Below are 27,828 nucleotides of genomic sequence, written 5' to 3' on the forward strand. Positions count from 1 at the left end.
TGAGCCTCTTGATTCAGTAAATGAACTTATTTTACAAAAAAAAAAAAAAAAAAAAAAGGGCATTAGCACTCATCCGTCTGTGCAGTTGACTTAGATGATGATTTGCGGATCTGAATTCACAAGAACCATCTGAATCTTTACTAAAGTAAAAATTGTACAAATGCCACTTGAGTACATTGTTTTCCTCTGGTTTATATCTCTCAGCGCCTTCTTTCACAAGTCCGGTGAAAGAACTGCGAGAAAAGGTCCTTCAGCTGCAAGGTGCTATATTAAGTATTATGCCGATAGATTGATTTCTTGTTCAGTACTTGCTGATCCACTCTATCAACATAACGTCGCTCTCTGGTCTGCAAGGGAGAATAACCTTCATTTCTATTCAAAATCGTCATATAAGGTATTCTTTTCCATTGTTGCTTTATTTAACGTTCCACGGTCTCTTATTTCTGCACCGTGCTATCTTGCCTAGAGATATGTCGGGTAAGTTTCCAATCTCTTTTCGAAGATAACATTCTTGCTCATTCACATGCCTAGTAGGCTAGTGAAAAATGTCAACAGACACGAGTTCGCAACACTGCAGAAAATATACTCAATCTATATTAACTGAGTCACTGAGCCAAGATGATCATTGAACCCCAGGGGGAAAAAACGTAAAAATAAGATCGGGGAAACAGTTTACGTAATACAAAGAGATATAAGGCAGGGCGAAAGCACCACATACTCATTCAAGATTTGAAATGTTATATGATGCACTATGGATTTATCGCGTATTTGTTATATCATCAGCAAGAGCTTAAATCGAATTATTATTATTCTGGACATACTTGAGTAATATTTAATCAAAGTGGTATAGCTATAATAATAACTGAAGTTCGCAAATGGTATAGCTATAATAATAAATGAAGTTCGCTTTTGTATCTACGTGAAAGCTTCTTAAGCAGCAGTCTATTTCTGATTCACTTATTCATGAAGCATAACGTGAAAATAGGATGCTGCAAATAATTTGCAGTGAGAAAAATGTTCTATTTTTGTCTTTTAAATGTTTTAAACGTCTCATGTCATGCACATTTTTAAATCTAAAAATATTGTGCTTCTGCAAGCGACAGACTGTATATAAAGACTTTAAGAAACTGTGTACTACAGTCTTTTATTGTTATATTGCAGTGCGAATATAAAGCTCCGCCAATAAATGGGCAACACCGTCGTCCTTGGCTGTCACAGCGGTCACATAGAAGAAGAATCGGAAAGCTCAGTCGGCAGTCGGACGTCTTTAGAGATGGAAGGGAAAGCATTTCTTACCGAGGAAGCAAGTTATAAGGCTCTTCAAGACTACTACGATAAAAATGGCAAGGATATCAACATTCTTCAGATGTTCAAAGACGACCCAGGGAGGTTTGATAAATACAGGTGAGCTATACCTAGTTGTTAAAATTGAAGGTAAGTTGTAGTAGCTACCTAGTAATGCAGTACGTACTACTGTTATGCAATTCTATCTGATAATGTCAGCAGTCTGCCTTAATTTATTGGTATTGAAATTGAATGCTGTGTTTACATGTCTATAGAGTTGAGGGTTTTATCATTTTCACATTTGCTTTAAAATGGATGTGTAGGGTGTGCCTGACCGGCACGTATCCCCGGTGCCCTTGTTTGACCTTGGAGACCTTGGTGGATTTGACAGCACGAAATTAGGTAATGTGAACGTTAGTTGAGGGAGGTCAGCAGTGCATGGAGCTGTTTACTACCTATTTGGCTTTTAGCTTTTCCCAATGGTACTATGGTATCTAATGACCTTGGCAGATTGTTTCAGGTGTCCTTAGGATGACACATGTTAAAGCCACCTGTGCCGGCTGGTCTATTGTCCAGTATTGACATTGTAGCTTAGGCTATCTATTATCGTAATAGGCTTTGTGATACAGACTTTCAAGCTGGTTTTAGATTTAAAGATTGTGATTTGATAGCCTGAAGAGGCTTTTCTTTCCAACTTTCTAGTTATGTGGATGACCTAGCTAGTACTAGTAGCTAGTACTATATAGTAAGCGTTTTGACATTATATTAAGGATAGACCAGTTAAATCAGCCATTATCATTTAGGCTAGTTATGTCCTCAGAATGATCTTTTTCGTTGAGTAATATAACCTAACCTGAAGTCTTCTGGTAAATTTCCACAAGAAAATAAAATTGTTTTTTCTCTGCAGTTTTTTTCTTCTGTGGAGTTTTTTCTCTGAGTGTTACAGTGTTATTCTTCTCTGGAACCTTCGGGGGTAGATCCATATTACTATTCCGCGGCGGCCTAGACTATGGCAATTCCAGTTTTTCTTTGCAGTTTTACCTCCTGAACAAGAGTTTTAAGTAATGTATATTCGGACGACTGTAATTAACCCCCAGGGGCTCGTACTAAACATGGCGAAATACATTTGATGCCCCAATTCCTGATGGCCTTCATATTCACGGGGACAAACGATGTGGAATGCTTATATAGAAATACCCCATAGGGATTTTGCCAGTGCTGTTCACTTAAGTTGGTTTGAGTTAAAGGCTCAGTCGTGGCAAGATAGATTTTCACTGATGAACAGCCGTACTTGGAAGGAGCGCATAGGTTGACCTATTGTGTCATTAGCAAACTTTTTCTAGGATTCTGTATAATAGGTCCACAGTGACCTGACCTGTCCCTTGCCCATGCTGCGCATCATCAGCTGTTAGACACCGAAATTTATGTTAGATTACTAAGATGTTGGTGGACAGTGATGCGCTGATTATAGTAATTTAGGGCTTTACTATATTTATTATTAGTGAGTTGTATGAAGCCCTTGCTACCATGACAGGAACTGAATGCCATCTTATAAATCTGAATGATAAGATCATAAAAGAATTATGACACTATCATATTGAAAATTATTGTTGACAAGGAAATTGAATTATAATGTATTAACATTTTTTTTATTGTTGTGCATCCTAAACTTATTGATATAAATGTGCAACTTTTCAAGGTTTTTGATATGTTAGGTGTTTTGATAAGGTTTACTATTAACCTGACAAGTTTTTGGCAATTTCCCTTGTACCCCCCTAAGTTGATTGGTGCTTGGTGATGTTAAAGTGTTCAGTATTCTAGCCAAATCTGTGGGAATTACTAATTTAAGTGTCAGTATCATTGGCATAGACAAAAATAGACTAAATAACATTTGATTTTATATACAGAATATGCTGTAATGGTGGCTGACATGGGGTATCTTTTTATTTCTTTTTTTTCTTTAATCAGAATCTTATCTTAGTATAGTTGGGCAAATTGTAGACATTTTGTGTAGTGTATAACTTACTTAGCTTAGAGGGGTCCTTAGTGGCATTTGGAAGTACTATATTTAAAATTTTCATAGAAAAAGGAAAACACAATTGGCCTATGGTGTCTTAGAAATTTACTTGGTTTGAGATGTTGCACATGCTTTGCTTTGATTTTAATATCTACTGAAAAATTTTTGTGAAAAAAATGTCGGGTATATCCAGTAGATTTTTAAAGCTTGTGCTAAGTATATCTTTATGAAAGATGGCAGTCACAACATTATATATCTTGTCCTTGTTAGTTTCATTGCTTCTCAGGTCAGTATTGGTAGAGATATCTCATGGTGGTAATTTGCATACTGTGCTTTATTTTTTTTCTCAATATTAAGCTTAATATCACTGTTAACATATCAATTTTTAGTTAGCCTATGCATTACCTTTGTGGTGATAACAGACCATGAGTCAAGAATAAATATATATACTGTATATATATATATATATATATATATATCTATATATATATATATATATATATAATATATATGATATATATATATACGTATTATGAATGCAAAATTGTTTTTTAAATCCACATGTGATCACTATCATTGCACTTCAGTATGTAAGGATGTACAAAATCACAGCTAGTATAGCTATTATTCTCTCTCTGGAAGAGAAAACTCTCGTATAGAAAGTTGTGGAGGAAGTGTTACATGAAACTCCAAGTTACAGATTAAATTACTTTACCAGGCTGATGGTTAGTATGTAAATGTTCAGGACCTCTCACCATTGAAAATTCCTTTTATTACAATAATGTTATTCAGATGAAAGGAATTGATTTTTTAACCATAGTGTGTGCGTGTTGGGTATGTTCTTTTCATTTCTCTATCAGTATGGCATAGCTTTCTCCTTTAATTGTTCCAGTCTTATTTACATCATAGTTTAACATCTGGAAGGTCAACAAACTACAGTGGATAGCCTAAATCAATTACTACTCCAAAAATCCTTCTTGTCAGCTCTATTTGCCATGGTTACCTGGTCTAGTCTGTGATTGCACATACATAACCACAAACAGCCCCCTAACATTGCTATGCATTGTGAGGATTGAGCAAAAAAATTTTCTTTCGTCTGTTCATTTCCTTAGTCAGTGGTACATGCATTCGTAGAATTTTAGGGACTTTGAAGGTGTATCTACGTATTTGTAATTTTACATTGAATGTAGGAAAGTTGCTTGTCTATTGTATGGTGTAGAGAGTTTTTTTTTTTTTTTTTTTATGAATGAAAATATTTTAAATTGCTATCATAAAGGCTTTTAGGATTAAATTTTCTACTTTTTTTTTCCAGTGTGAATTTGTCGACTCCAAGCGACGGGGAAATTTTGTTTGATTACAGTAAAAACCGCATCAACGATGAAGTCCTCAAGTTACTGTTTGATCTTGTAAGTACTAGCGTACTCAAAAACTAATTTTATTTAGGTTTTATTTGGGTGTGTGAGATGGATTTTATTTTAGATTAAGCTGATCCTAGGAAATACAAATAATTGGGTTGAACTGAGAATAAAAGAGAGGTCTGATATTTTGTCATCCACCCATAAGGTCTTTTCTAGTTATTGTTAATGGTTCCATTCAGAAAAAAAATTTAGGTGCAAAAGGTATCCATGCTAATAAAGGCCACAAAGTTTTGAAATTGAAGAAATTAAAATTACCATTTAGAAAGTTGCTATTTAATTGCACCTACCTTATGTATTTTTCAAGTACATTCCAAATACTACATAGAGTAGAACTGAGATCAGAGGTGTGATTCATAATTTGCTGTTTTCTGCTTAGTATTCAACATTGAAGCATTTAGAGGAGTTGTGTGCATTACAGATTCTTAAAAATGTATTAACAAACATGTACATTTTTACTTTTTGTTAGGAAATATGAATTTTTCTAAAGAACTTTGTAGATATCAGTAAATTTTGATCATATGGCAGTGTTAACATTACATATTTTGATATTTGAGATATATTAACAGGGATTTTTTTTTTATTAATAGGCCAGAGCTCGCAAAGTTGAAGCATCCCGAGATGCTATGTTCTCAGGGGAGAAGATAAACTTCACTGAGGATAGAGCCGTGCTGCACATTGCCCTCCGAAACCGTTCTAATAGCCCAATCACAGTTGGTGGTGCTGATGTCATGCCAGGTGTCAATGCTGTACTTGATCACATGAAAGGTTTTTGTGAAGAGGTAAGCTTAATTGTAAGAAGGGAGCATTTGAAATTCAAATAACTATTGTATTTAGTAAAGAATATATCTTAGAAATTAAATGCTAAAATTTTATATATATATATATAGGTCTGTCATTGAGGCTTCACAACCACTATAATGTATCCTATTTCAGCCTGTATTTGTGTACTGAGTAGACCTGATAGGATTTTAATAATCACCTGGAACTAAACAACATGAAAACAACAGCTTTAAGGATCCCTTTTTACATTTTTACATTCCCTGAAAAAGTTATTTTTTCCTTTTGATAAAGTTGTTTGACTCTAAAGGGTAATATTTGTGCTTAGTACAGTTTTGGCACGAGTGGAAAATGATGAGACTGTTTTATAACCAAAATAGAACTTGATCCTGCAGTTGTTGTTGGAGTTCCAGTTGATGAACTCTTAGTTCTCTCCTGTGCATGGGGCTATTTTTGTTTACCAAAATGGTCCCTGCATAGGCCCACTGGCAAAATTCTGAAGATTGATGTGTAGCTTTTTTTTATACTAAATTCCAAGTGTCTGTTTGTTGATCTTGTTTTGAAGGTAGGTACTGTTTATATGCTCTTTTTAAGAATCTGCCAACGTCAAAGACAGATGTTGTTATTGGTAATTTTGTAATACAAAACTTCAATAATATTTTAGGATTTTACACTGTAACATTCAAGTCAATGAGCTTCAAAGTATATCTACTTTTAATGCTACTGTACAGCTGTGCATTTCCATTAGCAAAAGATTTTCCGCAGCAAATTAGGATTTTAATATTCAGTTGTTTTGTACAATTAGTATTGCAAAGTTTTATATGAATGTATATGGTTGCTGTTTTATTAATTACCTAGTGTAATTTATGGTTCTAATGACTGTCCTATTTTCCAGCATCATATGAGTGATTTTGTTCCTGTGGATTTACAGACTTTTCCTTTTTAGGTTGGAGTATTCCTTATTGTGAGATAAGGAACACTACATATAAGGCTCTGGATTGTCTACGTCTGAAAAATAAAACTTTTAAAACTTGACATATTTTTCATGTTTATGGCTGATGTTAATTTGAAAGAATTGAATCTCTGTTTCTCTGTTTTAGGTCATATCTGGTAATTGGAAGGGATACACGGGCAAGTCTATCACTGATGTTGTCAACATTGGCATTGGTGGATCTGACCTCGGTCCTTTGATGGTGACTGAAGCTCTGAAGCCTTATGCAGTGGGACCAAATGTGCATTTTATATCCAATATTGATGGTACACATCTTGCTAAAACTTTGAAGGTAAGTTTGCATAAGTTTGTCTTAATTTAATTTTTATTTAATTTTTAACTCCTTTGTTTTAATTTTCTTCTTTCAGTCCAGTCAGCTCTTTTTATTTATAAATAAGTCATTGAGACGTCCAAGCATTTTTCTAATTTCAATTCTCATCTCCTCAACATTCATATATAACTTATAAATCTTGAATAACCACTTCCTTCAGAGCAAGTTCTTATGGCCAGCCCTGTAAGAGTCTAGAGACTACTAATAATTTTTCAACAAACTGCCTTCTCAACTCAAGTTGGTAATGTAATGCTTCCATAAGTAGTTTGCCCGGCAAGATTCATTTTCTTCAGTAAATTGCTTAGTAAGGCAATGGCGCACATTTTATGAAATGTGGCTTGTCAGAGTATTAAGACATGTGGAAAGAAGGCTGTGGGACTGCTCACTATGTATTATAATGGAGAGATTTTTTCCTTACAAACTAGCAATGTATTGAACTGTATTCCAGTTTTAAATTCAATACTTTATATTGATGCAATGCACACTGCATTCGTGTATGTTCAATAGAATAGTTTTTATTTTAGGTTGTCATAAATATTTGATAGTATTTAAGGATGAATTAATATATAACATTGTTGTCCAAAAATATTTTGGTATTTCAGCAGACATTTACTCAACCATTTTTCTGTAGGTTTTGAATGCTGAAACTACCCTCTTCATTATTGCATCAAAGACCTTCACAACCCAAGAAACCATAACCAATGCTACCTCAGCAAAGAACTGGTTCTTAGATACTGCCAAAGATGTAAGTTTGACCTATGAATGATCAGAGTAGTAAAGTTTCAGGTATAGTAATTACTCACGACTCAACTTTTTATTAGTTTAAAAAATAAGTAATATGTTAAACAAAAAATAATTTGGACTAAATTCAGATTACTACATATAATGAACACTGCATTATTATTTCACTTGAAAATTTTCATATAGAATTGGAGGTAAATAATCAACTTTTTATTTCATTTCAGTGTTTAGTTATTCCTTTGAAATATGTAATAGAAATGTTATTTGTTTTGTAAGTGATATAACTGATTCTTAGTGATTTTAAGTCATTATGTAAAGTACAGTAACATGGAAGTAGAAGACCAAAGTCTTGTATGTTGTGGTGCATCCTTATATTTTGTGTAAGATCTCAACAGCCTTTATCTCCTGATTCTAACTTTATTAAATGAAATTCATTACATTTACAGTATGCACCTTATCCTCATTCATACTGCTGTTTCAGCCTCATATGGTAATGGAAAAGCTGGATGAAGAATTTTTTTTATTATTTGTGAGCTTTACTGACAAGTAAATAAAAGAGATACAAACATCAAAGAACAGTTAGGAAATGGAAGCAGTTCTGTAAAGGAATAGTATGGTAATAGTACCTTCCAAAGCACTATTCAGTTAGAAAATGATAGTTTAGTGTTATTGAGGGAAAGGGATTTCATATTGGGGCTGTCTCTTTTGCTTGGTTACCTCCACATTGTACTTATTAAAAATTTTGAGTTTGGCCTGATTGATTTTTTGATATGGGAAGTGGATGCTAGTTTAAGTACAGTTGGAGAGGTTGGCAGTTAAGTTTTACAATGAACATGATTATTAGGAGATAAGATGGTGCAACTGTTGCCAAATGCAGCCTACATTGTATCAGCTTGTGTACTTGTAAAAGCAAGAGATAGTGTGGAAGCTTGTCCCCATCTCACAAGTCGATGAACTTGAGCATTTTCTTTTTACCTCTAGTTAAAATTGCGCATGAATGAATATTATTATTTGCTATTATATCCCTGAAGTGGCTTGAAGTAGTATCAGTTGAGATTGCTGCAGATTTAGCATCGCCATTTGTTTACAGGGAGATTGATGTTTTCTATTCAGGAAATCCTCTTCACTTCTGTATGCACCAAATATTGTATGGTATTAGCTTAAGGAAGTCTTACACATTGCTCCTCATTCCTTTGGTCTTTTCTTTGCTCACAAAACTGATGAACTCAATCATAGTACCCTGTGATTATGGTTGATTATTTCTAGTCCTGGCAGGTCATTCTTAGCAGGAAGTTTACAAATTCCATTGATAGATAAAATTTCAAGAATATGGAAGTAAACATTTACTCAAAATATTTATTGGAATGTGGTAGAAGTTGTGCATTTCAGGGGTACTTGAGACTGGGTAGATAGCCATCCACTCATTTTAAGACTTTTAGTTTTTAGAATTACATTTTCCATTCAATGAAGTGTGTTTGAGTGTCCTTTTCAGTAAGGTAACTTTAAAAATAAGACTGTAGAAAGCCATGATGCACAGCTGGCATAGGCCAGGGTTCGAGATAAGTTCATAGTTTTATGATTACCCTGGGGCATAGGGATACTAATGTGGTTGTGTGACACAAACCAGTTGCAACAAATACTTGCATATACAGTACTCTCTTCAGTTACACAGAGTAACACACATTTAAAGGGAAGATAAAGACCCTACCACCAACTACTATATTGGCAGGTATTTCCAGAATTGTGCTAAAATACCTTTTTCTGTGTAGGAATTCGCCATACTCTATCTGACTCCATCTTGCTTCCTTAATGAAAATTGTCAATCTTAGTCATTGTGAGGTGACTTCCTCATCCCAAAGACTGTAAAAGTTTTGCTTGTTTATATTCTGACTCAAGACATGAGGAATGTGTATGAGAGGTTTTGCCAAGGTTCATGGAAAGTGATATGTTTTATACCTATGTGCAGGCATTGTCAAATTGCCTAAGTGGTTGCTCATAAGCATTTTGTTTTGAGATTATTATTATTTATACTGCAATTTCAGTAAATACCTTTGCAGTTCATATTTCAACTAAATGTACATGGACTAGTAAAAAGTGACATTGTGGTTATAGAAAATTTGGCCATGTACTTCATTGACATTTTGTTTTCAGTTGTTGAGTATTAATTCTTTTCTTTATTATTTCAGGAATCTGCTGTTGCAAAACACTTTGTTGCCTTATCAACTAATGGACCCAAAGTTAAAGCCTTTGGCATTGATGAGGCTAATATGTTTGAGTTCTGGGACTGGGTGGGTGGACGTTATTCATTATGGTCTGCCATTGGCTTGTCAATTGCTCTTCACATTGGATTTGATAACTTCGAAAAGTTGCTGTCTGGAGCTCACTTCATGGATAATCACTTCAAAACTGCACCATTGGAAAAGAATGTAAGCTGTTATGTATTGTAAATTTTTATGACTTCAAGTATTATGGGCATTTGAACAGTAGGTTTTTGGCTTACAGGATCAGTTTTCTAGGACATTTAAATTTAAATTATATTACTATAGATGTAAAAAATATAGCTTTAGGGATATTTTCCTGACTTTAGTTGAATCATTAGGTACTTTTGTTTGCACAGGAACTTGGGTTACCTTTATTTCAGAAGTCACATTTGTACTCAGTATATTAATTTGTTAGTTGCAGTTGCTTTCAGAATATCGATATCTGTGTTTGGGGGTGAATTCCAGGCTGCACAGATGATTTCAAATTACTACTACCTATGAGAGTAATTACTAGTACTCTCACTAGTTTGAGAACTGTGGTGACCTTCCTTTTACAATTGTTGCATCACTGCTAAGCAGTCTAGTTTACTCAGTAGATTATCTCTTGCTGCTCTAACATAAAGTTCATTCATCAATAATAGACTGGAAAAAAGTTCATTCATTTATCAATAATAGACTAAAAATACTGAGACACTAGAAAAATTTAAGAACAGCAGCAAATGTGTACACTGCAGTTCTCGTGATTGTGAAACTTAGTGGAATCACAGATTACTGTTTTGCGTTAAATATGGCCAAGGCCACCATGTCAAATCAAAAGGACATCTGCTGTACATATGAAGAACACTAAACTAAGACTATTGCAACTTAGAAAAGAATACAAGCGCCTCAGTGGCATGGTTGGTATGGTGTTGGTGTCCCACCTCTGTGGTCGCGGGTTCAATTCTCAGCCATTCCATTGAGGAGTGAGAGATGTGTATTTCTGGTGATAAAAGTTCACTCTCGATGTGGTTCGGAAGTCACGTAAAGCTGTTTGTCCCGTTGCTGTATAACCGCTGGTTGCATGCAACGTAAGCACCATACAAACAAACTAGACAAGAATACATACATGTATTCATAAGAGAAGGCAGTATTATAGGTAATGGTAGCTAGCCAATCTAGGAAGAAGGTGGTTAGGAATAGTGAAAAAGAATTGCAATTACTAACTTGTAATTCCAGCTAAGATGATACACACACTAACATCTTCCCAAAAGGTTGCTGTTCTGAGGAATTCTACATTGATGAAGTTTCTTTCTAGATGCCAAAGAAGGATAGATATCCTTTGAAACAGCCTTCTAGATCTCTTTAATTTGAGTTTTATAACCAAGCACACCCAGGAAATCCTATCCTATGCTGGTGGTTAGGCCTTCCTCCTCTAGGCATCAATGATCATTATTTTGTTGGGAAAGACTGGGCCACTCAGGGAATAGTATTTGAGGAAAAAGGAGTGTGGTGGTTGTTCAACAGCATTCTCCAGTTGGGGATTGCCTCCTTATATTTTGAACTTTTAGGGACCAGCTTGGGTTACGTGTGATTAGGGATGGGTATTAATTGAAATTCCATAGAATGAAATCTCCTTTTTGTGTTCAGCCAATCAAGATCAGGTCCAGTGAGAGGACTAAAGCAGGCAGTAGAAGAGATGAAAGTTACTGTTAACCTTTTTCTGGTTTTAAGGGTGATAAGATGATAGCATCTCGGTACTAATGACTAAAATTGTTAAATTAATTCCATCAGTTAACTGTTCAAAGTAGAGACTACAGAGACAGTGCTAAGAAAGATCCACGAAGAGGGTTACTGTGCTAGCACTAAATTGGGAGATAAATGCGTCATTCTTGTGCACTCATCCTCCATGAGAATATTGTACATATTACATAGGTAGGTAGAGTTTCAATTTTGATGATTTTGTTTGGCCAAGCAATGGCCCTTTTGCCTTTTTACCTGAATTCATCTCTCCAGTAGGTGCACTGGAATGGGATTCAGCTTATAGTAGGTACTTGGTCATCTTACTAGTGGTGGCTTCCTCTCCAGGGGCCATTGAATTGAAATTCAAGATTTAGGTACTGCATGTAACTGTATAATCCAAAAAAGTTACTGCATCTTTGATCTCTGTAAATTTACGAAAATATTTTACAAAAAATAGGCTGAGAATTTGTTACTGATTTAGTTCTTATCTGTTTTGATATTGTATGAGCTGTAATTATAATTTTACAAAAAATAAATTTATTTATTATAAAAAACCATGTATAACTTTTTAAAACTTACAATTGTCTTGTAATAAGAGGCCCCACAAGGGGTTGTAAATACATATAGTCATTTTCAACTTCTTGCAGAAGGTAGGGAAATTTTTTAAATATTTTTTATTTCACCATTTGTATATCTTCCTCTTTCCATTGATGTTTTTTTCTTAAATTTGCTGACCTCAAAGTTGGCCTGGGATGCTGCATAATGAATTGTTACCCCAGCTCTTTAAAGGTTAACCTATTATATTTTAGCTACCACAGGTTTCCTGTTGCTCATTCACAACTATTCATGTTTAGAGCTGTGAACTTCTGATTTTGCAAATTTTTATATATTTTTAAGTCTGGTTCCATATGTTTCCCCCAGTCTGGGGTTTTAATGAGGCCCTTGATCCCTGCGTATGTGTGGATTTCTCTACGGAATATAAATAACCATATTCGCAGAAAATTTGTCTTTTCGCTGTATTTTTCACTGAGAAATATTTACTAATTACTGTCATATACTATTCATGATTAAATGCAATTTTTGTGATAAAACTTAAAATACTCTGGTATAAGCTTTCTTTTTTTTTTTTCTATCAAAATAGGCAGTTCTAATAATTTTTAGAAGGGTTTTAAGTGCTATTTGTGTTACATATTTTAACTAATTGTGGGTGATTGTAGTATTCATCCCCATAAATACCAGAGGCTGATTGTACAGATGTTGAGTGAAACTATGACAATTTTTTCCAAAAATAGTTTTCACAAACCGGTGTAACGGAGGTGTCCCACATCCTGATCCCTTTTGTACAGCAGTTAATTACTTTCTGTACATTTGTGTATCTGTCATTTGACCTATTGTCTAACACCAAGCCAATTGAAGTATTATTTACTTAAAGTGCTTTGTGTTTAATGTGCTGTTTTGGTGAGCTTTCAAAACTAATGCTGTCATTTTTTAAAAATTGTACGATATATAAGCAAGTTCTATTGTTTATTTACTTACTTATTGCACACTTTAAGTACTATTTATTTATGTAAAAGTTTCATTTTTTCACAGATACCAGTCATTCTTGCTTTGCTGGGGGTATGGTATCATAATTTCTATGGCGCTGAGACCCATGCACTGTTGCCATATGATCAGTATCTACACAGATTTGCTGCTTATTTCCAGCAGGGAGATATGGAATCAAATGGAAAGTAAGCATTAGGATATTTATTTGAATCGTAAACAGTAGTATTTTATTAGTATTTCATATCTGAATGCTTGTCTATTGCTTTAAAAAATTTATTATTGGTGTCTTGTGCTAGCAAAAGCTTATCTCAGGCTAGGTTTATGACTAATAATGAGATTTTCCGATACATATTAACACTCTCCAAAGAGTTTGCAGCCATGTGCATTAGAGAAAAGTAAATGCAGCCGAAATGTAACTGAATATCTTAAGATGTATGAGGACACCATCTCTGCAGATTCAAGTACTATCATAAATTATAAACAGTTTTATACAGAGTAAAATACTGTTATTATTACTCTGTATAGTGAATGTTTGAAAGATTGTGTTTTTATATTTAGTAAACGGTTTTAAACTCAATGTTTTTAGCTTGGTATACTGATGGTTAGGTGAGTATTTTTGTATTTATATTCACAAGTGATATCAGATGTGTCATTATTTATTCGTATTAATTTTTCAACTTAGGTATGTAACTCGCAGTGGACGTAAGGTTGAATATAACACAGGTCCAGTTGTCTGGGGTGAACCAGGTACTAATGGACAACATGCCTTTTATCAGCTGATTCACCAGGGAACACGTCTTATTCCTGCTGATTTCATTGCACCCGCGATATCTCATAATCCAATTGCTGACAATCTTCATCACAAGGTTAGTGTAATAATGGCTAATATTGCAATACACCACCTGAACACCTGAATTAGCCCTGGTCACCTGACCAGCCCGAACAACACCCCATAAAAATTACCAACACTTACATAAAATTTTAACTGCCAGCGCTACCAACGCTGCAGGTAAACTGTTACCACATCACCTGTCCACGCTGGCCGACAGTGACTACTCACATCAAATCGCTTTGTGTTCGCCCGACTGCTAAGACGTGTCTTACATCGGCGAACTTTGGTCATAGCCCGACCCCCACAGCGTTCTTGGATAAAGATATTGTCGACGCCTCTGCTCGTTTTAGAATTGCCTTGGTTTTTTCTGTGTTGGATATTGAAGTTTACGACTTGGACCGAAATGGACTCTACTGCAAAGGATTCCCCTCCAGCTAAGACGCCTTCGGACCTTCCCGACGGCAACTCATCGCTCCTGTACCACCTGCAAACGGAGGATGAGTACTCTCAAATATGACCGCCACTCTTTATGTATTGCTTGTAGGAAGATCCAATGTAATCTGGGTTGTAGATATGATGAATGTAGACTGGTCTACAGATCAGATGCAGTCTTATATCAAGCATTGGAAAGCTCTTTCTTCAGAGTAAGGCTAGGTTAGCTCCAGGAGTGAAACCCAAATCAGAAGTAGAAGTATCTAGTAACTTAGTCAGCCCTTTTTAAGAAACTAGAAGATAGGCTGACATCGAGTATGTCTGGGTTATTAACCAATTTAGTATCTAAGTTGAAGGATGATTTGCAGGCTCTCCAGCTCTCCTCCCTTTTCCAGAACAGCCCTTACGGGTGCTGGGGGGTCATGGAGTTCCAAAAACTGAAAGGGTAGAAGCTACCCTCCACCCTGGCGCGGATTAGGCAGTGTCTGCAGCAGAATTCCCCTAAAAAAGTACGTCTGAGTGTGTTATCAGAAGTAGGATCGACACAGACAACTAAAGTTAGGGATCAGTTAGGTGAGGTAAGATTCCAAGGGCAGTTTCCTTCAGATCCCGTAGGTAGTCCTGGTAAGCAAGGTTCACAATTAAACCCTGAGGATTGTTCATTTCCGGCCAATTCTGGGCCAAGAATAAATCTTTCGTTCCTCCTCCTGGGCGTCTGGACTCATTTCCTTTGGTGGGCAATCCCTTGGACACCCCTTCTTCCTCTAAGGTTCCCTTCCCTTTGGGTGTTTCATTAGAGCCATTGTCCTCTAACGCCGAACATTTTAATTTGGCGGAGTATAATGGAGACATTTTAGGCCTTTCACAAGGGTATAGGTCTTTAGTTAGCCAATGTTTTCTCTTGGGGTTTTGTAACATCCAAGATTATGTTCTAAAAAATTTCCCGGAATTCTCTAGTGATATGCTTTTGGAGTCTATTTTCTGTGCCTTAAAAGGATGACATTGTCGTCAGTTTCTCTTCCCCTGGTTTCGGTGAGTTCTGTTCCTGTTTCAGAGTTTTCCTCTGCTCCTCCTTCAGGGGGTTTCAAGTCTTCACCTGTTTCTGTTCCTCTTGAAAGTAATCTTGCTTCTAATTTGACTGTGTCACATTCCACAGGGTTTTCCAGTTTGGGAGAGGGTTTAATTTCCTCGCACCCCTCTCAGGTTACTCCTTTCGGTATTCTTTCTTCTTCCACTGGTTTCGGTGTTTCTCTGGCAAATGTGGTGGTTCCCTGTTCCACTTCCTCGATCGCAGGTTCCAGGATAGCTCCTATTGTTTCTTCCTCTTATCTTTCTGTCTCCCCTTGTCCTTCCTAAGGTGGAAGAGATTCCATTAGTTCTAGGTACCGGCACTGGTTCGGTTTCGGGGTTGGTATCGGGTCATTCAGATTTCCGGACTTTGTTGGGTCCATAAGGTTTCTAAGATGGGTCGATTATGTCCTTATGTTGCGGTATCTTCAGCTCCAGGTGTACGTTTGATTGGTAGGTCTCCTGTGCTTGCTTGGGAAAAATCTCCCTTGGACAGTATGGGTTTGGTTCAAGCCAAGTTGTTGAGTCATGGTCATGAGGCGCAAGATCTGCACATTTCAGGTGGTGTTTTGCCTCCGCAAGTTTCCTTTCGTCGTCCAGTTCTGTTTTTGCGCAACAATTTGTAGTTGGCACCAGTGTGGGTCTGATGTCTCCATCTGTTCATTCTTAGGCGTAGGACAAGGAGAGTTAGGTTCTCCGTCGGTTCAGGGTGGTATTCCGGAAATCAGTCTTTCCCTGCTTCTCCTCCCTCTCCGATGTATGTGGAAGATGGAGAGAGAGATTTTGCAGTAGAGGACTTGGGGTTCTCCCCAGTCTGTAGCAGGCTGTTCTCTTGTAGGAGACCTCATTCACTGTTTGTTTCCTCAGTCGAGAGTTGATGAGGAATCCTTTAAACTGAACCAAGCAATGTTCAAAGAACTGTTTTCTACCAAACCTTTGGTTTCACATCCGTCCTGTAAGTTGCCATGGTTTGTTGTGTTGAGCAAGCCCTGAGGGAGGCGGACGGTTGGTTAGCTGCGGCAGTGGGGTTAGATATGCAGGACTAATATTTCCAGTCGCAAACCTTTATATGGTGTAGCGGGTAACCCTTCTTTGGGTTTTAGAGCACCTCTTAATGAATTGGTGGAGGCACTCTTTCCCAAGGCCCCATCAGGGAACAGATTGGTGGGTATTTCATTGAAAGAAGCAGCCTTGCTTGAAGACACTTTCAGGAATCAATCGGAGGCGCTCTCTCATACCATGTGGATGCTTTCTGGTCTCATGGGCTTCTTAAAGCAAGACGGGTATTCCCCTTCAGATACAGGTCTCTTTGACAACCTGATTACATCGGTATCGATGGAGTTAGCTCATCAGGCTAATGTCTCAGCAAATGGCAAGAAGAGTAGAGACCTTTACCTGACCCATCTCCCCACTCATTTCCCAGAGATTCATAAGCAGGTTCTGTCCAGGGCTCCTCTTGCTCTCTGTGACACTCTCTTCAAGGAGGAGGACATCTCCTGCATCGTAAATTTTGTTTCCTCCGCTTTGGCTGTTGAATCTCGACAAGCTATGATTCGTGTGGCTACTCAGAGTACTACGTCACCTTAAGGTGCACGTATGTCTTCGCCAAGTAAGCGCTCCGGATCTTCTTCCCTGGTTAAGTTTCCCAAGAGTGTCAGGTTCTCTTCCAAACCATCGTCTGCCTCCACAAAGCCCTCTTCCGGGAAGAAGGGCTTTCGGAAATAGGAGTCACTGTCACTACCCTCGTCGACTAGGAGTCACTACCCTCGTCGACACCAGGAGGAGGTTACTTGTCCCCCTTCGTAGCAATCTGGGAGAAGTGAAGTGCGGAGAGTTGGGTGGTGGAGGTCTAAGAGTCGGGTATAAGATCCCTCTCCTTTGTGCCCCTTCATTATCCAATTCCCCATTGGTTCTTGTAAGCTATTTCCCGTCTTCCATCAAAGGGATGGCTTTGGCGACGGAGATTCGTTCTTTGTGGGACAAGGGAGCATTAGAACTAGCTCCCCCCACTCCGGAGTTCTACAGTCCGATCTTTGTAACCTCCAAGTCTGACAGTTCTTGGAGGCCCATTATAGACCTTTTGGGCTTAAACCACTTCATAGTTTCTACAAAGTTTCACATGGAAACGACTCAGTTGGTGCTGAGGTCAATCTGAAAACACGACTGGAAGGTGTCAGTGGACCTCAAGGATGCATATCTCCAAGTTCCAATACATCTGGAATCTCAGAGATTCCTTCGTTTCTCGGGTCCACTGGGAACCTTCCAGTTCAAGGTCCTCTGTTTCGGGCTGACCACAGCACCTCAGGTGTTCACGAGGGTGATGGCTCCAGTTTTGGTTATCATGCATTGTCAAGGCTTCTGCATGAGGAGGTACCTGGAAGATTGGCTAATCCAGGCTTCTTTCAGGGAGGAAGCTATAAGAGCAAGGGACTTCTGTTAAAGCTATGCAGGACTTTAGGAATCTGCATCAATATGCTAAAGAGTTCCTTGTCCTCTTCTCGGCGTGAAGATTCAGACACCTCGTTTGAGGGCTTTCCCGAAGTCAGAACGAGTCAAGTAGAGTGCTTCCTCTCGGACAGGGCTCAACTCGCGAAAGAGTGGAGAAATCTTCTTGGGAAGATATCATTGTCTCTTCTAATTTCAGGCTCTCGTCTCTGGATGCGTTCTCTGCAGGTACGTCTCAGGAATTGCTGGGACTTTTGGGAAGAGAACGCAGTGATAATCTGGGACAATTCCAGCCTCAAGGATCTTCGGTGGTGGTCAGAAGAAGTTCATCTGATTAACGGAGTAAGTCTGGCCCTCCCGATTCCGGACGTTCATCTGTACTCAGATGCCTCAAATCAGGGTTGGGGCGCAACCCTGGAGGAATATCAGGCCGAGGGCCTTTGGAGGGATTCGGATTGGGAGGAGTTCATAAATGTCCGAGAGTTAAGGGCAATAGAGGAGGTGCTTTTAAACTAAAAAGTCCTGATTCGGGGGAAAGTTGTAGCGCTCTTTTCAGGCAGCGCTTCAGCTCTGTCTTACCTGAAGAAAGAGGGGGGTACGAAATCAGCAACCCTGAACTAGATTGCGCAGAAAATCTTACGCTGGTGCGAAAGCCGCAAGTTCGCATTGCTTCCGCAATTCATTGTGGGGAAACTAATGTCCTGCGGTTGTGCTAAGCCGTGCGAGAGAGGTGCGCAGAAGCAAATGGACTCTAGCACAAGAAGTAGTCCTTTCACTGTTGAAAAAGTGTGGCCGGCCACAATAGATCTTTTTGCCACCAGAATGAATTACCGTCTCCTGGTGTACTTCTCTCCAGTAGCGGACTTAATGTCTTGTAGGACGGACGCTATGCGCCACCCTTGGGACAACCTCCAGGTATATGCATTCCCTCCATCTGGTCTCATTCGTCAGGTCCTGACAAAAACTGAGAGGGTGCAAGGATACGGAGATGACACTTATTGCTCCGTGTTGGCCTCAGAAACCGTGGTTTCCAGACCTCCTAGAATTGCCGCCAATCCTCCTGCCAGAAAGGAAGGATCTGCTCAAACAGCCCCATTTCCATCATTATCACTAGAACCTTCACTTGCTCAAGCTAGCTGCATGGAGACTGTGCAGCGAGCAGCTTGACAAATTTCTATGTGCCTGAGAAAGTCAACCAGAAAATTATACCAGGTAAGGTGGGCGATGTACTGTACATGGTGCAGGGGTCAAGGGCATAGTATTTCTCACCCTACAATAGCAAAGGCGGCGGATTTTCTTCTTTTCCTCAGAAAAACCAAGTCTCTCTTACTCTACTATCGCAGGCTACAGATCCATGTTAGCTAGCACTTTTAGATTTCATTTACCAGAAATTTCTAACAGTAAAGTCCTTCATGATCTCAGATCTTTTAAGATCGAACATCCGATCGTTCCGCTTCAGGCCCCCCATGGGATTTATCGGAGGTGCTAAGATTGTTAAGCTCGCAAGCCTTTGAACCACTGGAGAAGTTGTCCTTACAAGAACTTACCAAGAAAGTTTTGTTTTTCAATATCGCTGGCTACAGCTAAAAGAGTGAGGGAAATTCAGGCTATCTCGAGATTGATTTCATTTGTGGGGAAAGGTTTGCATCTCTTGTATCTTCTGGAGTTTGTGGCTAAGCCAGGTCAGAAACTAACCCCCTTCCGAGAGAGTTTAAGATTTTGTCTTTCGAGGATTTTATCGGTGACATTGCCGAAATGTGTCTGTGTCCAGTGCAAGCACTTAAATACTACCTGTCGCCCACTGCCAAATTATTGCCGCGACCGCGGTCCTTGTTTGTTTCACCCAGGAATCCCTCAAGACTGCTATCGAAAAATGCGATCAGTTTTTTTCTTAAGGGAAGTTATTTCCCAATCCCTTCCCAGAGACTATTTCGGATAACACTATTCCGCACCCTAGAGAGCATAGTATCAGGAGTGTAGCGACATCTTCGGCCTTCCTGAGGAATTTCTCGTAAGCAGGATTTTAGAAGCAGCATCTTGGAAATCAGTGTCGGCATTCAGTTCTTTCTACTTGAGAGATGCACAGTTCGTTTCAGAGGGGGGTTACTCGCTAGGGTCGTTCATAGCGTACATTAGTTGGGATTTAGTTCGGGTTCGGTAGGGGTGACGGTAGTTTTATTGATTTCTTGGTTTTATAGTTTAGTTAGCCTACTTTTCATGGGTTGTCTGGGTCTGATGCACTATCCTGGTAAGTATATTCTTGTGCAGTGGCTCAGCTCCCTCATCACACCCTCATCACAACTTTTGGATTCATCACTCACCTTCAGTGGACGTCAGGAAAGATCTGCCCTTGGAACTTATTCTCCATACAGGGGAGGCTAACAGCCACATGGGAGACGTTCAAGTTCCACTACATACATGAGAGGTATATGATACCACATGGGAGGTTTCGATCTGCCCTTGGGACTAATCCTCTATACATGGGAAGCTAACAGCCACATGTGAGGTGTTCAGTTCCCCTCCACACATGAGAAGTTATGATACTTCATGGGAGGTTAGACGTGATGAAGACGAGACTTACTGATTAAACTAACGTCGAGGTACTCGTTCCTTCTGTTTCTCTCCTGAGCATTGATTGAAGGTGAGTTAACGGTCTTAATCCAAGGTAATAGTTTAATGAGTTTATACCAATGTACATCGGGTGGTCAGGCTGAAACAATAAGTGAACCCACCTCCAATTAAATGTTGTAAATTGGCCTAATTCAGGTATTCAGGTGGCGTCTTGCAATATGGAGTTTTCATATTAAAACTAATATTGTAATACCTACCTGAACACCTGAATGACACCCACCCTCCTCCCTTTGTCAAAATGATTTAGTGATTGACGTGAGTATTCACTGTCGGCCGGCTGCGGACAGGTGACTTGGTAACAGTGTTTACCTGCAGCATTGGTAGTGCTGGCAGTTAAAATTTTACTTAAGTGTTGGTAATTTTTGTGGGTGTTGTATGGGCTGGTCAGGTGTCCAGGGCTAATTCAGGTGTTCAGGTAGGTATAACAATATTAGTTTTATCAGATCTTTGGACTGAACATTTATTGCTTGATAAAATAAAAAACACAGATGTTTGACATTTAAGCAGGTGTTAGCAAAAGAAGGCAATATATGTAGTGCTAAACGGCCTAGGCTTATGCTATGTGAGGGGTCAGTCTTTAACTCGGTTGTTCAGTTGTATGTAGTATATTATGCAAGTGAGTTGTATATATATTGTGCAAGTGTCAGTCTTGTCCTTGCTTGTTGAATGTATTTGTAACCATCATATTGATTTTACTTTCAACATAATTTCAAATGTGCTTGGAAACCTTGAGAAGTAGGCTTTTATTATACTGTACTTCAGGCAAGTGGTCATAATAAAGTGAATCCTTTAGTGGAAATCTTTTTATTTTAGTGTCTGGTTTTGCATAATGTATCATTCAAAAAGTTATGCTGATTATTGTAAATTATCGAGCTGTCACTTCTTAGCATATAGCATGAGGGAAGACAAACCTTTCCAACTAGCCCTCTGTGGTCTGTTGCATTATAATGTATTGTTACTTTATAATATTAATAATAATGTAGAATCAAAAAACCAAATTGTCGTTGCCGAGTTATTATCAGTTCAACTATTATAGTATGCTGGCACCTCAACTAAATGGGCAGTTGGGGGTCTGGCCTCCCAATAAGTAATGAATCTGTTAAGTAGTTACAAAGACTGGTAATACAAGTTACATTATTCCTCAGAACCGGTGTAGCAAATATACTGTAATGTGAAATCAGTCTTCTTCTCTCTTCCTTTACATACTTGTTATTTCTTTGTAAGTTTTGAGGAAGATCTTGTAAGCTGTTGAATATAGTGATGAATGCAACAGTACAGGTAGGAATAATAAAATATAATGAGTGTCATGTGTATGCATATGATTATGTCTGCTGATTTTACATGGAACAAATAACCATGATTTTGTACTGCATTTTGGGTTTCACATTCAAAATCTTTCATCCAATCTGAGTGTGCATGCTTGGCTTAGTGGACTAATAAAACAATATGTATTTGGTATGGCATACAAAATGAAAATCAGCAATAATAGTGCTGATAACCACGTATCGGCCTCCAAGAATCCATTTATCGTTGTCACTAGACAAGCCCCATAAAACTAGATCACTAATAACCACAGAATGCCTGTATATATATGTAAATTTAATTATCTTCACTACAGTACATATAAGTGCCTCAGTGGTGTAATCAGTATGGTCTTGGCCTACCACCTCGATGGCCATGAGCTCGATTCTCGGGGCATCCTATTGAGGTGTGAGAGATGTGTATTTCTGGTGATAGGAATTCGCTCTCGAAATGGTTCGGAAGTCACGTAAAACCATTGGTCCCGTTACTGAATAACCTTTGGTTCCATGTAATGTAAAAACACCATACAAACAAACAAACAAACTGCAGTACATATTAATGAGCATGTAGTGGTATTGCATACTGTAGTTACAATAATTAAATTACATGTAATATTATTAGTTTATTAGCTGATTACATATTGTCTTCATCGTAGATTCTACCAACCTTTTGCTGGCATGGGCTCTTGCTCTAGGGCAGCCCATAATTTGATTATATACATGTAACTGTGGCCAGTAAGCTATTACGTATACAATGTCTCCCTGTCTGGCTTCCTGTTACCCTTTTGTGTTGTGCATGGTCATTTTAATACCTATTTTAATATATAGTCAATATTCCTTAATAATGTTTTAATACCTATTTTTATATATAGTCAATATTCCTTAATAATGTGGTCAGTATAATTGTGCTTATCAGTAAAGATAGTATTGCATTACTTGGTTTTTCCAAGTTTTCAGTAAAAAATATACAGTTGCCTCACCTCAAATAACTTACAAGTTATAAAGGTGTAAGGACTGCATAAATTTTCTTATGCCATATGAATGTAAATAAGACAGGCATATGCCCAAACAATTGGATGAAATGTTGGCTTGAGTGCAAAATGGTAGCTACAAAGAATTGGATGAAATGTTAGCTTTGTGCAAAATGGTAGCTACAAAGCATTGCATGAAATGTTGGCTTGACTGTAAAATGGTTGCTACGAATGGTAGCTAGAAAGGATTGGATGAGATGTTGGCTTGACTGCAAAATGGTAGCTACAAAACATTGGATGAAATTTTGGCTTGAGTTGCAGAATGTTAAATACAAAGAATTGGATGAAATGTTTTCTGCCAAAGGATTAGATGTAATGTTTTCTTGAGTGCAAAATGGTAGCTACAAAAAATTGGATGAAACATTTTCTTGAATACAAAATGGGAGCCACAAGAATTGGATGAAATGTTTTCTTGAGTACAAAATGGTAGCTACAAAGAATTGGATGAAATGTTTTCTTAAGTACAAAATGGTAGCTACAAAGAATTGGATGAAATGTTTTCTTGAGTGCAAAATGGTAGCTAAAAAGAATTGGATGAAATGTTGGCTTGAATACAAAATTGTAGCTACAAAGACCTGGATGAAATGTTGGCTTTGTGCAAACTTGTAGTTACAAAGAATTGGATGAAATGTTGGCTTGGCTGCAAAATGGTAGCTACAAAGAACTGGATGAAATATTGGCACGAGTAAAAAATTGTAGCTACAAAACTGGACGAAATGTTGGCTTGAGTGCAAAATGGTAGCTTCTCACTCTGTTTAAAATTAGCGGACAAATGCACAAACACACCACATCTTATGTGGTGCATACACTTTTAATTTATTTTTGTATTGTTCCATTCATTATATAAATATAGTAGCAATTATATTAAAAATTCTGTGAAGCACTGCATGTATTTGTTATTCAATGTTAACCACATATACTTCAAAAATCAATTCATGTTTATGGAAATTTCTTTAAATTATTTATTACTTTTCAGCTGTTGCTTGCCAATTTCTTAGCACAGACGGAGGCTCTCATGAAAGGGAAAACAGAACAAGAGGCAAGAGCAGAGTTAGAAAAAGCTAACATGCCAGCAGACCAATTAGAGCGTATTCTACCACACAAAGTCTTTCAAGGCAATCGACCCACCAACTCTCTTATGGTGGAAAAGCTTTCTCCTTTCACCCTTGGTGCCCTAATTGTCATGTATGAAATGAAGATCTTCACTCAGGGTGTGATGTGGGACATCAATTCCTTCGATCAGTGGGGGTGAGTTAGTGGTTTCTTTTATGAAATATGAATTTAGTTGTTTATATTACATGAAGCTAGTTGTTCTTGTTTTATTGTTTGTGTTTTAAGATTCATGTGTGAGATAGAAATAAATGTTCCTATGGGTATATGAACACCTCTTCAAGTAACCAGGGCTTCTCCCACTTTGGGTGGGGGTTACCGACTATAAACAAACCAAATCCAATTGAGTAGATACTGTAGTGCCACTCTGACCTCTACTGGGCTAGCTCATCCATTGTGTTAGCTCTTGCGCTCATGTGATGTTGGGATTTTTGCATGTGTGAACCTTTTGTGCAGACATTTTGCTTTTGTTTTTGTTCATCTTGTGTGCGAGATATTTTCTGTGCTTGTAGACTATTATATTCTTTGTTTCACTTTCTCTGGTAACTTCATTGCGTTTTTTTTTTTATTAGTGTTTTTTAGTGGTCATTTTGTGCCCCACATGTGCAATGCCTCCCTTTAAGAAACCCTTAACCTGTTGTTGTTCGGGGAAAGGGGAACCATACATTAAATTCATGTCTTCTATAGTGGTAGATTCACTGTCTATATGCATCTCTTGGGTATATATGTTCCAAAGAATCAACATGTGATGGTGGCAGACACCACAATGGGGTCTTTATGAGAAACAACAACAAAAACAGAAGGGAATTTTATTACTGAGACATCCAACCTTCAGCCCCTTTCCCCTACCTGCTTCAATTCCACCTTCCTTTCATCCTCCTTTAGTAGCATTTGTGAGACGGAGGATACCTTCCCTTGTCCACTCCAAGTCGGGTGATGGCCGAGATGTGTGCAGCATTGAAGCAAATGTTCTCCCTCCTTCAGGGGAAGAGTCTACAGAAGGTCCAGCAGTCATGGAAGGCACTTGGTGAGATAGAGTCAATCACCAAGTTGGAAAGGTTCATCAGAGGCAACGGTACAGGTGGGGTGACTGCTCCCCCATGAGATGAAGCATTTGTTAAAGCAGGAGTCTCGGCTACCTGCCTGATTTCAGGGGAGCTATGCTGTGTCTCTTTTGAACTCCATTTGTCCAGGAAGGAGGGACTCGCTAGTGAGATCTCTTATGATTTCATCCCTCTCTGACCCATTTCCTGCTGGGTAGACTAATACAACTGCAAACAGTACCCTTCCCATAGGTGGAAAGGACACACCTTCAACTTTGATATTGGTAGGGACAGTGCCCTCAGCTCAGTCAGCGGAGCAAGAGTCAAAACAAGACCCTTTGGAACAAGACAGTCAAGAGAAGGAGACTACATGATACCCATAGGCCTGCAGGATGGTTACCTCCACACAATCCACCACTCATCCAGGAAGTATCTACAGTTAGTTTGCCATCAGATAACCTACCAATTCAAGAGCCCTCTGCTTAGGTCTTGTGCAAGCTCAAAGTTTTCACTGGTGTTCCAGCAATATCAGCCCAGGGTCCATTCAGGAGTATGCCTGAGAAAGTATTTGGAAGACTGGCTCACTCTCCCTGATCACTTCAGAAGTTTGTCTTGACATGTCACTAATTTAGGATTTTCATGAACCTGGCTCCCAAACAAAAATTGAAGTACCATATGATGTGGATAGACATAAATGTTGGTTAGAACCTTAGTGGGCCTGGCTCAGATATAAAATCAGCAGAAGGTGGCAAATTCAAGATGAGCACGCAGAGTCTCTGAGATAGTGGCAGGCACTGATAGGCTGCCTGGTCTCCCTAGAGGTTGTGCCCAAAGGAAGGGTACACCTCCAGTCCTTGCAGTGGCAGCTGAAGAAATGGTGGCAGTGACCATAGAAGTCACCATGCCAACAGATCCCAGTGATTGGGGAAGTGAGACATGACCTCAACTGATAGCTGGACCCCCTCAGCCATCAACAGGGAGTTCCTCTCGGTACACCAGCCCTGGAGATGTTGGTATTCTCCATCCTTCAGGTGATGAATTCTGGGAGTGTGTTAGAAGCAGTCTACTTTCACAGTCTTCTACCTAAGGGATTTGGTGCACAAGTCCCTGGACACCTCTACCCTTGCCTCATAGTTGGCACCCAGCAAGTGGTATAAGGAGCATAGAACCCCACCCAAAGGACCCTTCCTGATGAGAATGAAGGAATCCTCCATTTATGCATTTTCGAACTGAGAGGGGTGATTATAGTTTGGCTGGAGTGAATCCCCAGGAACCTGAGTCTATACCCACCTGTTAAATGGAGCAGCAGGTAGATCAGCCTCCCACCTTTGGAGACTCCAGTTATGAAAGTATAAGTTCATAACCCTGTAAGAACAAATACATAATTCTAGAAGTAATTTGTACTCTTCCTCAGTATATAAATCATAGCTTTTATAATTCATGTAACCACCTCAGCTTCCCCCATCTTGTTATAATCTATGTAGTACTGTTTTTTTTTTTCTTCTTCTTCTTCTTCTTCTTCTTCTGGTTTGGGAGATGTATGTGAGCAGGCTAGCGCCTACTGTGGATGAGCTAGGCTAGTCAAGTCAAGCAAGGTCAGGATGATGCCAGTGAGCTTAACTGATAGGATTTGTTTTTTACTAGTTATTTTACACCCAGCTGAAGGGGGAGGAATGCTGGTTACTCTGTTTATGAAAGCTATGGTTTGTATACCTAGGAAACCTTACAAATTAGCTACGATTAAAATTAAGTGTGCTTATAATTCAGTTTTTGTAGGCAAGTTTTTTTCTGGTACAAGTTGTTAAATTCAGTTGCTATTCATTTGTCCACATTTCTGCCAGATACCACCATTAACATATGAAATTGTAGTATTGATAAGGGGTTACTTTACACCTGGACAGTAATTGTGTCAAGGGAAATAGGTCATTAGATTTCTTTCATTCCCTAATTTTTGGGGGGAGTTTTAAGCAACTGCTGAAGCTTATTTCTGTTATTTTCAGAGTGGAGTTGGGCAAACAGCTGGCAAAGGCCATTGAGCCTGAATTACAAGATAAGACCCCTGTTTCATCTCATGATTCCTCAACAAATGGCTTAATCAACTTCATCAAGAATTATCTTTAAATCGTGTTATTTATGGATGACTTCTGGTGATTGTAATCTGGTCATATTTTCACTAAGCTTAATTTTCATTCTACGACAGTGGTGAAGGTGGTTGGATATGTGATACCAAGAAACTTATTCCAAAGATTCTACCAGCATTACGCACCAAATTGTAAGACAGTATTAGAATAAGAAAAGCTTAGCGCCAAAGGCATAATACAATTTTGTGGCAAAAGAAGAAAATGCTGTAATTTTGTTGTCTTAGAATCAGTGTGCTACATTGTGAGAGTGCTGCATTGTGATTTTACTTGTCATGGTGAGAGAAGAATGTTGGTAGTTGTAATTTAAGTTGCAAGACTTGTGTAGGATTAGCTGTAGTGATGTGAATCAGAGGGAGTATTGATTTTTAATATTTTTGTGTAGTCAAAGTAGAGGAATTTTTTTAATACATTTGAGTGAGATTTTATTTGTTTATAGGTCAAAATTTTTACATTTATTTTGTTGAAATTTTACCAGTATTCAAATAAACTGGAATTGGAACAGGTAGTATTTAATCCTTTGAATAATCATTTTTAAAAACTGGAGACAAAATAGTAACATGTTTCATTTCATTATATTGTTCTCACACAAATACCACTCTTAAAAGTTTGTACAAGAAGTAGGTGAGATAGTAATGATTTATTGATGAAGGTTTATCTACTCTAGAGTGTAACTCAGTCAATTGCTACACCTAATCTTCATACTAAAAGGG

At 38.3% G+C, this 27,828-nt stretch overlaps 1 protein-coding gene across 1 annotated transcript; it reads left to right on the top strand.

Annotated features, from left to right (window-relative positions):
- The first annotated feature begins 1,171 nt into the window (after positions 1–1,171).
- LOC135221906 (glucose-6-phosphate isomerase-like) lies at positions 1,172–27,617 on the top strand. The gene is made up of 10 exons (XM_064259902.1): positions 1,172–1,404; positions 4,614–4,707; positions 5,307–5,498; positions 6,597–6,779; positions 7,450–7,563; positions 9,746–9,985; positions 13,130–13,269; positions 13,767–13,950; positions 23,801–24,072; positions 26,978–27,617. Exons 1-10 carry the CDS (start codon positions 1,187–1,189, stop codon positions 27,096–27,098), a joined length of 1,758 nt encoding a protein of 585 aa, XP_064115972.1. The 5' UTR covers positions 1,172–1,186; the 3' UTR covers positions 27,099–27,617.
- The last annotated feature ends 211 nt before the right edge of the window (positions 27,618–27,828 follow it).

This window comes from Macrobrachium nipponense, chromosome 3, assembly GCF_015104395.2.
Source record: "Macrobrachium nipponense isolate FS-2020 chromosome 3, ASM1510439v2, whole genome shotgun sequence".
NCBI lineage: Eukaryota > Metazoa > Arthropoda > Malacostraca > Decapoda > Palaemonidae > Macrobrachium > Macrobrachium nipponense.

What these genes read in the sequence shown, in the direction of transcription:
- LOC135221906 (XM_064259902.1), top strand. Translation starts at nt 1,187, where the DNA reads ATGGGCAACACCGTCGTCCTTGGCTGTCACAGCGGTCACATAGAAGAA. An exon ending in GGGAGGTTTGATAAATACAG is followed by an intron (nt 1,405 to 4,613) that starts GTGAGCTATACC and finishes TTTTTTTTCCAG; the next exon opens with TGTGAATTTGTCGACTCCAA. An exon ending in CTGCACCATTGGAAAAGAAT is followed by an intron (nt 9,986 to 13,129) that starts GTAAGCTGTTAT and finishes ATTTTTTCACAG; the next exon opens with ATACCAGTCATTCTTGCTTT.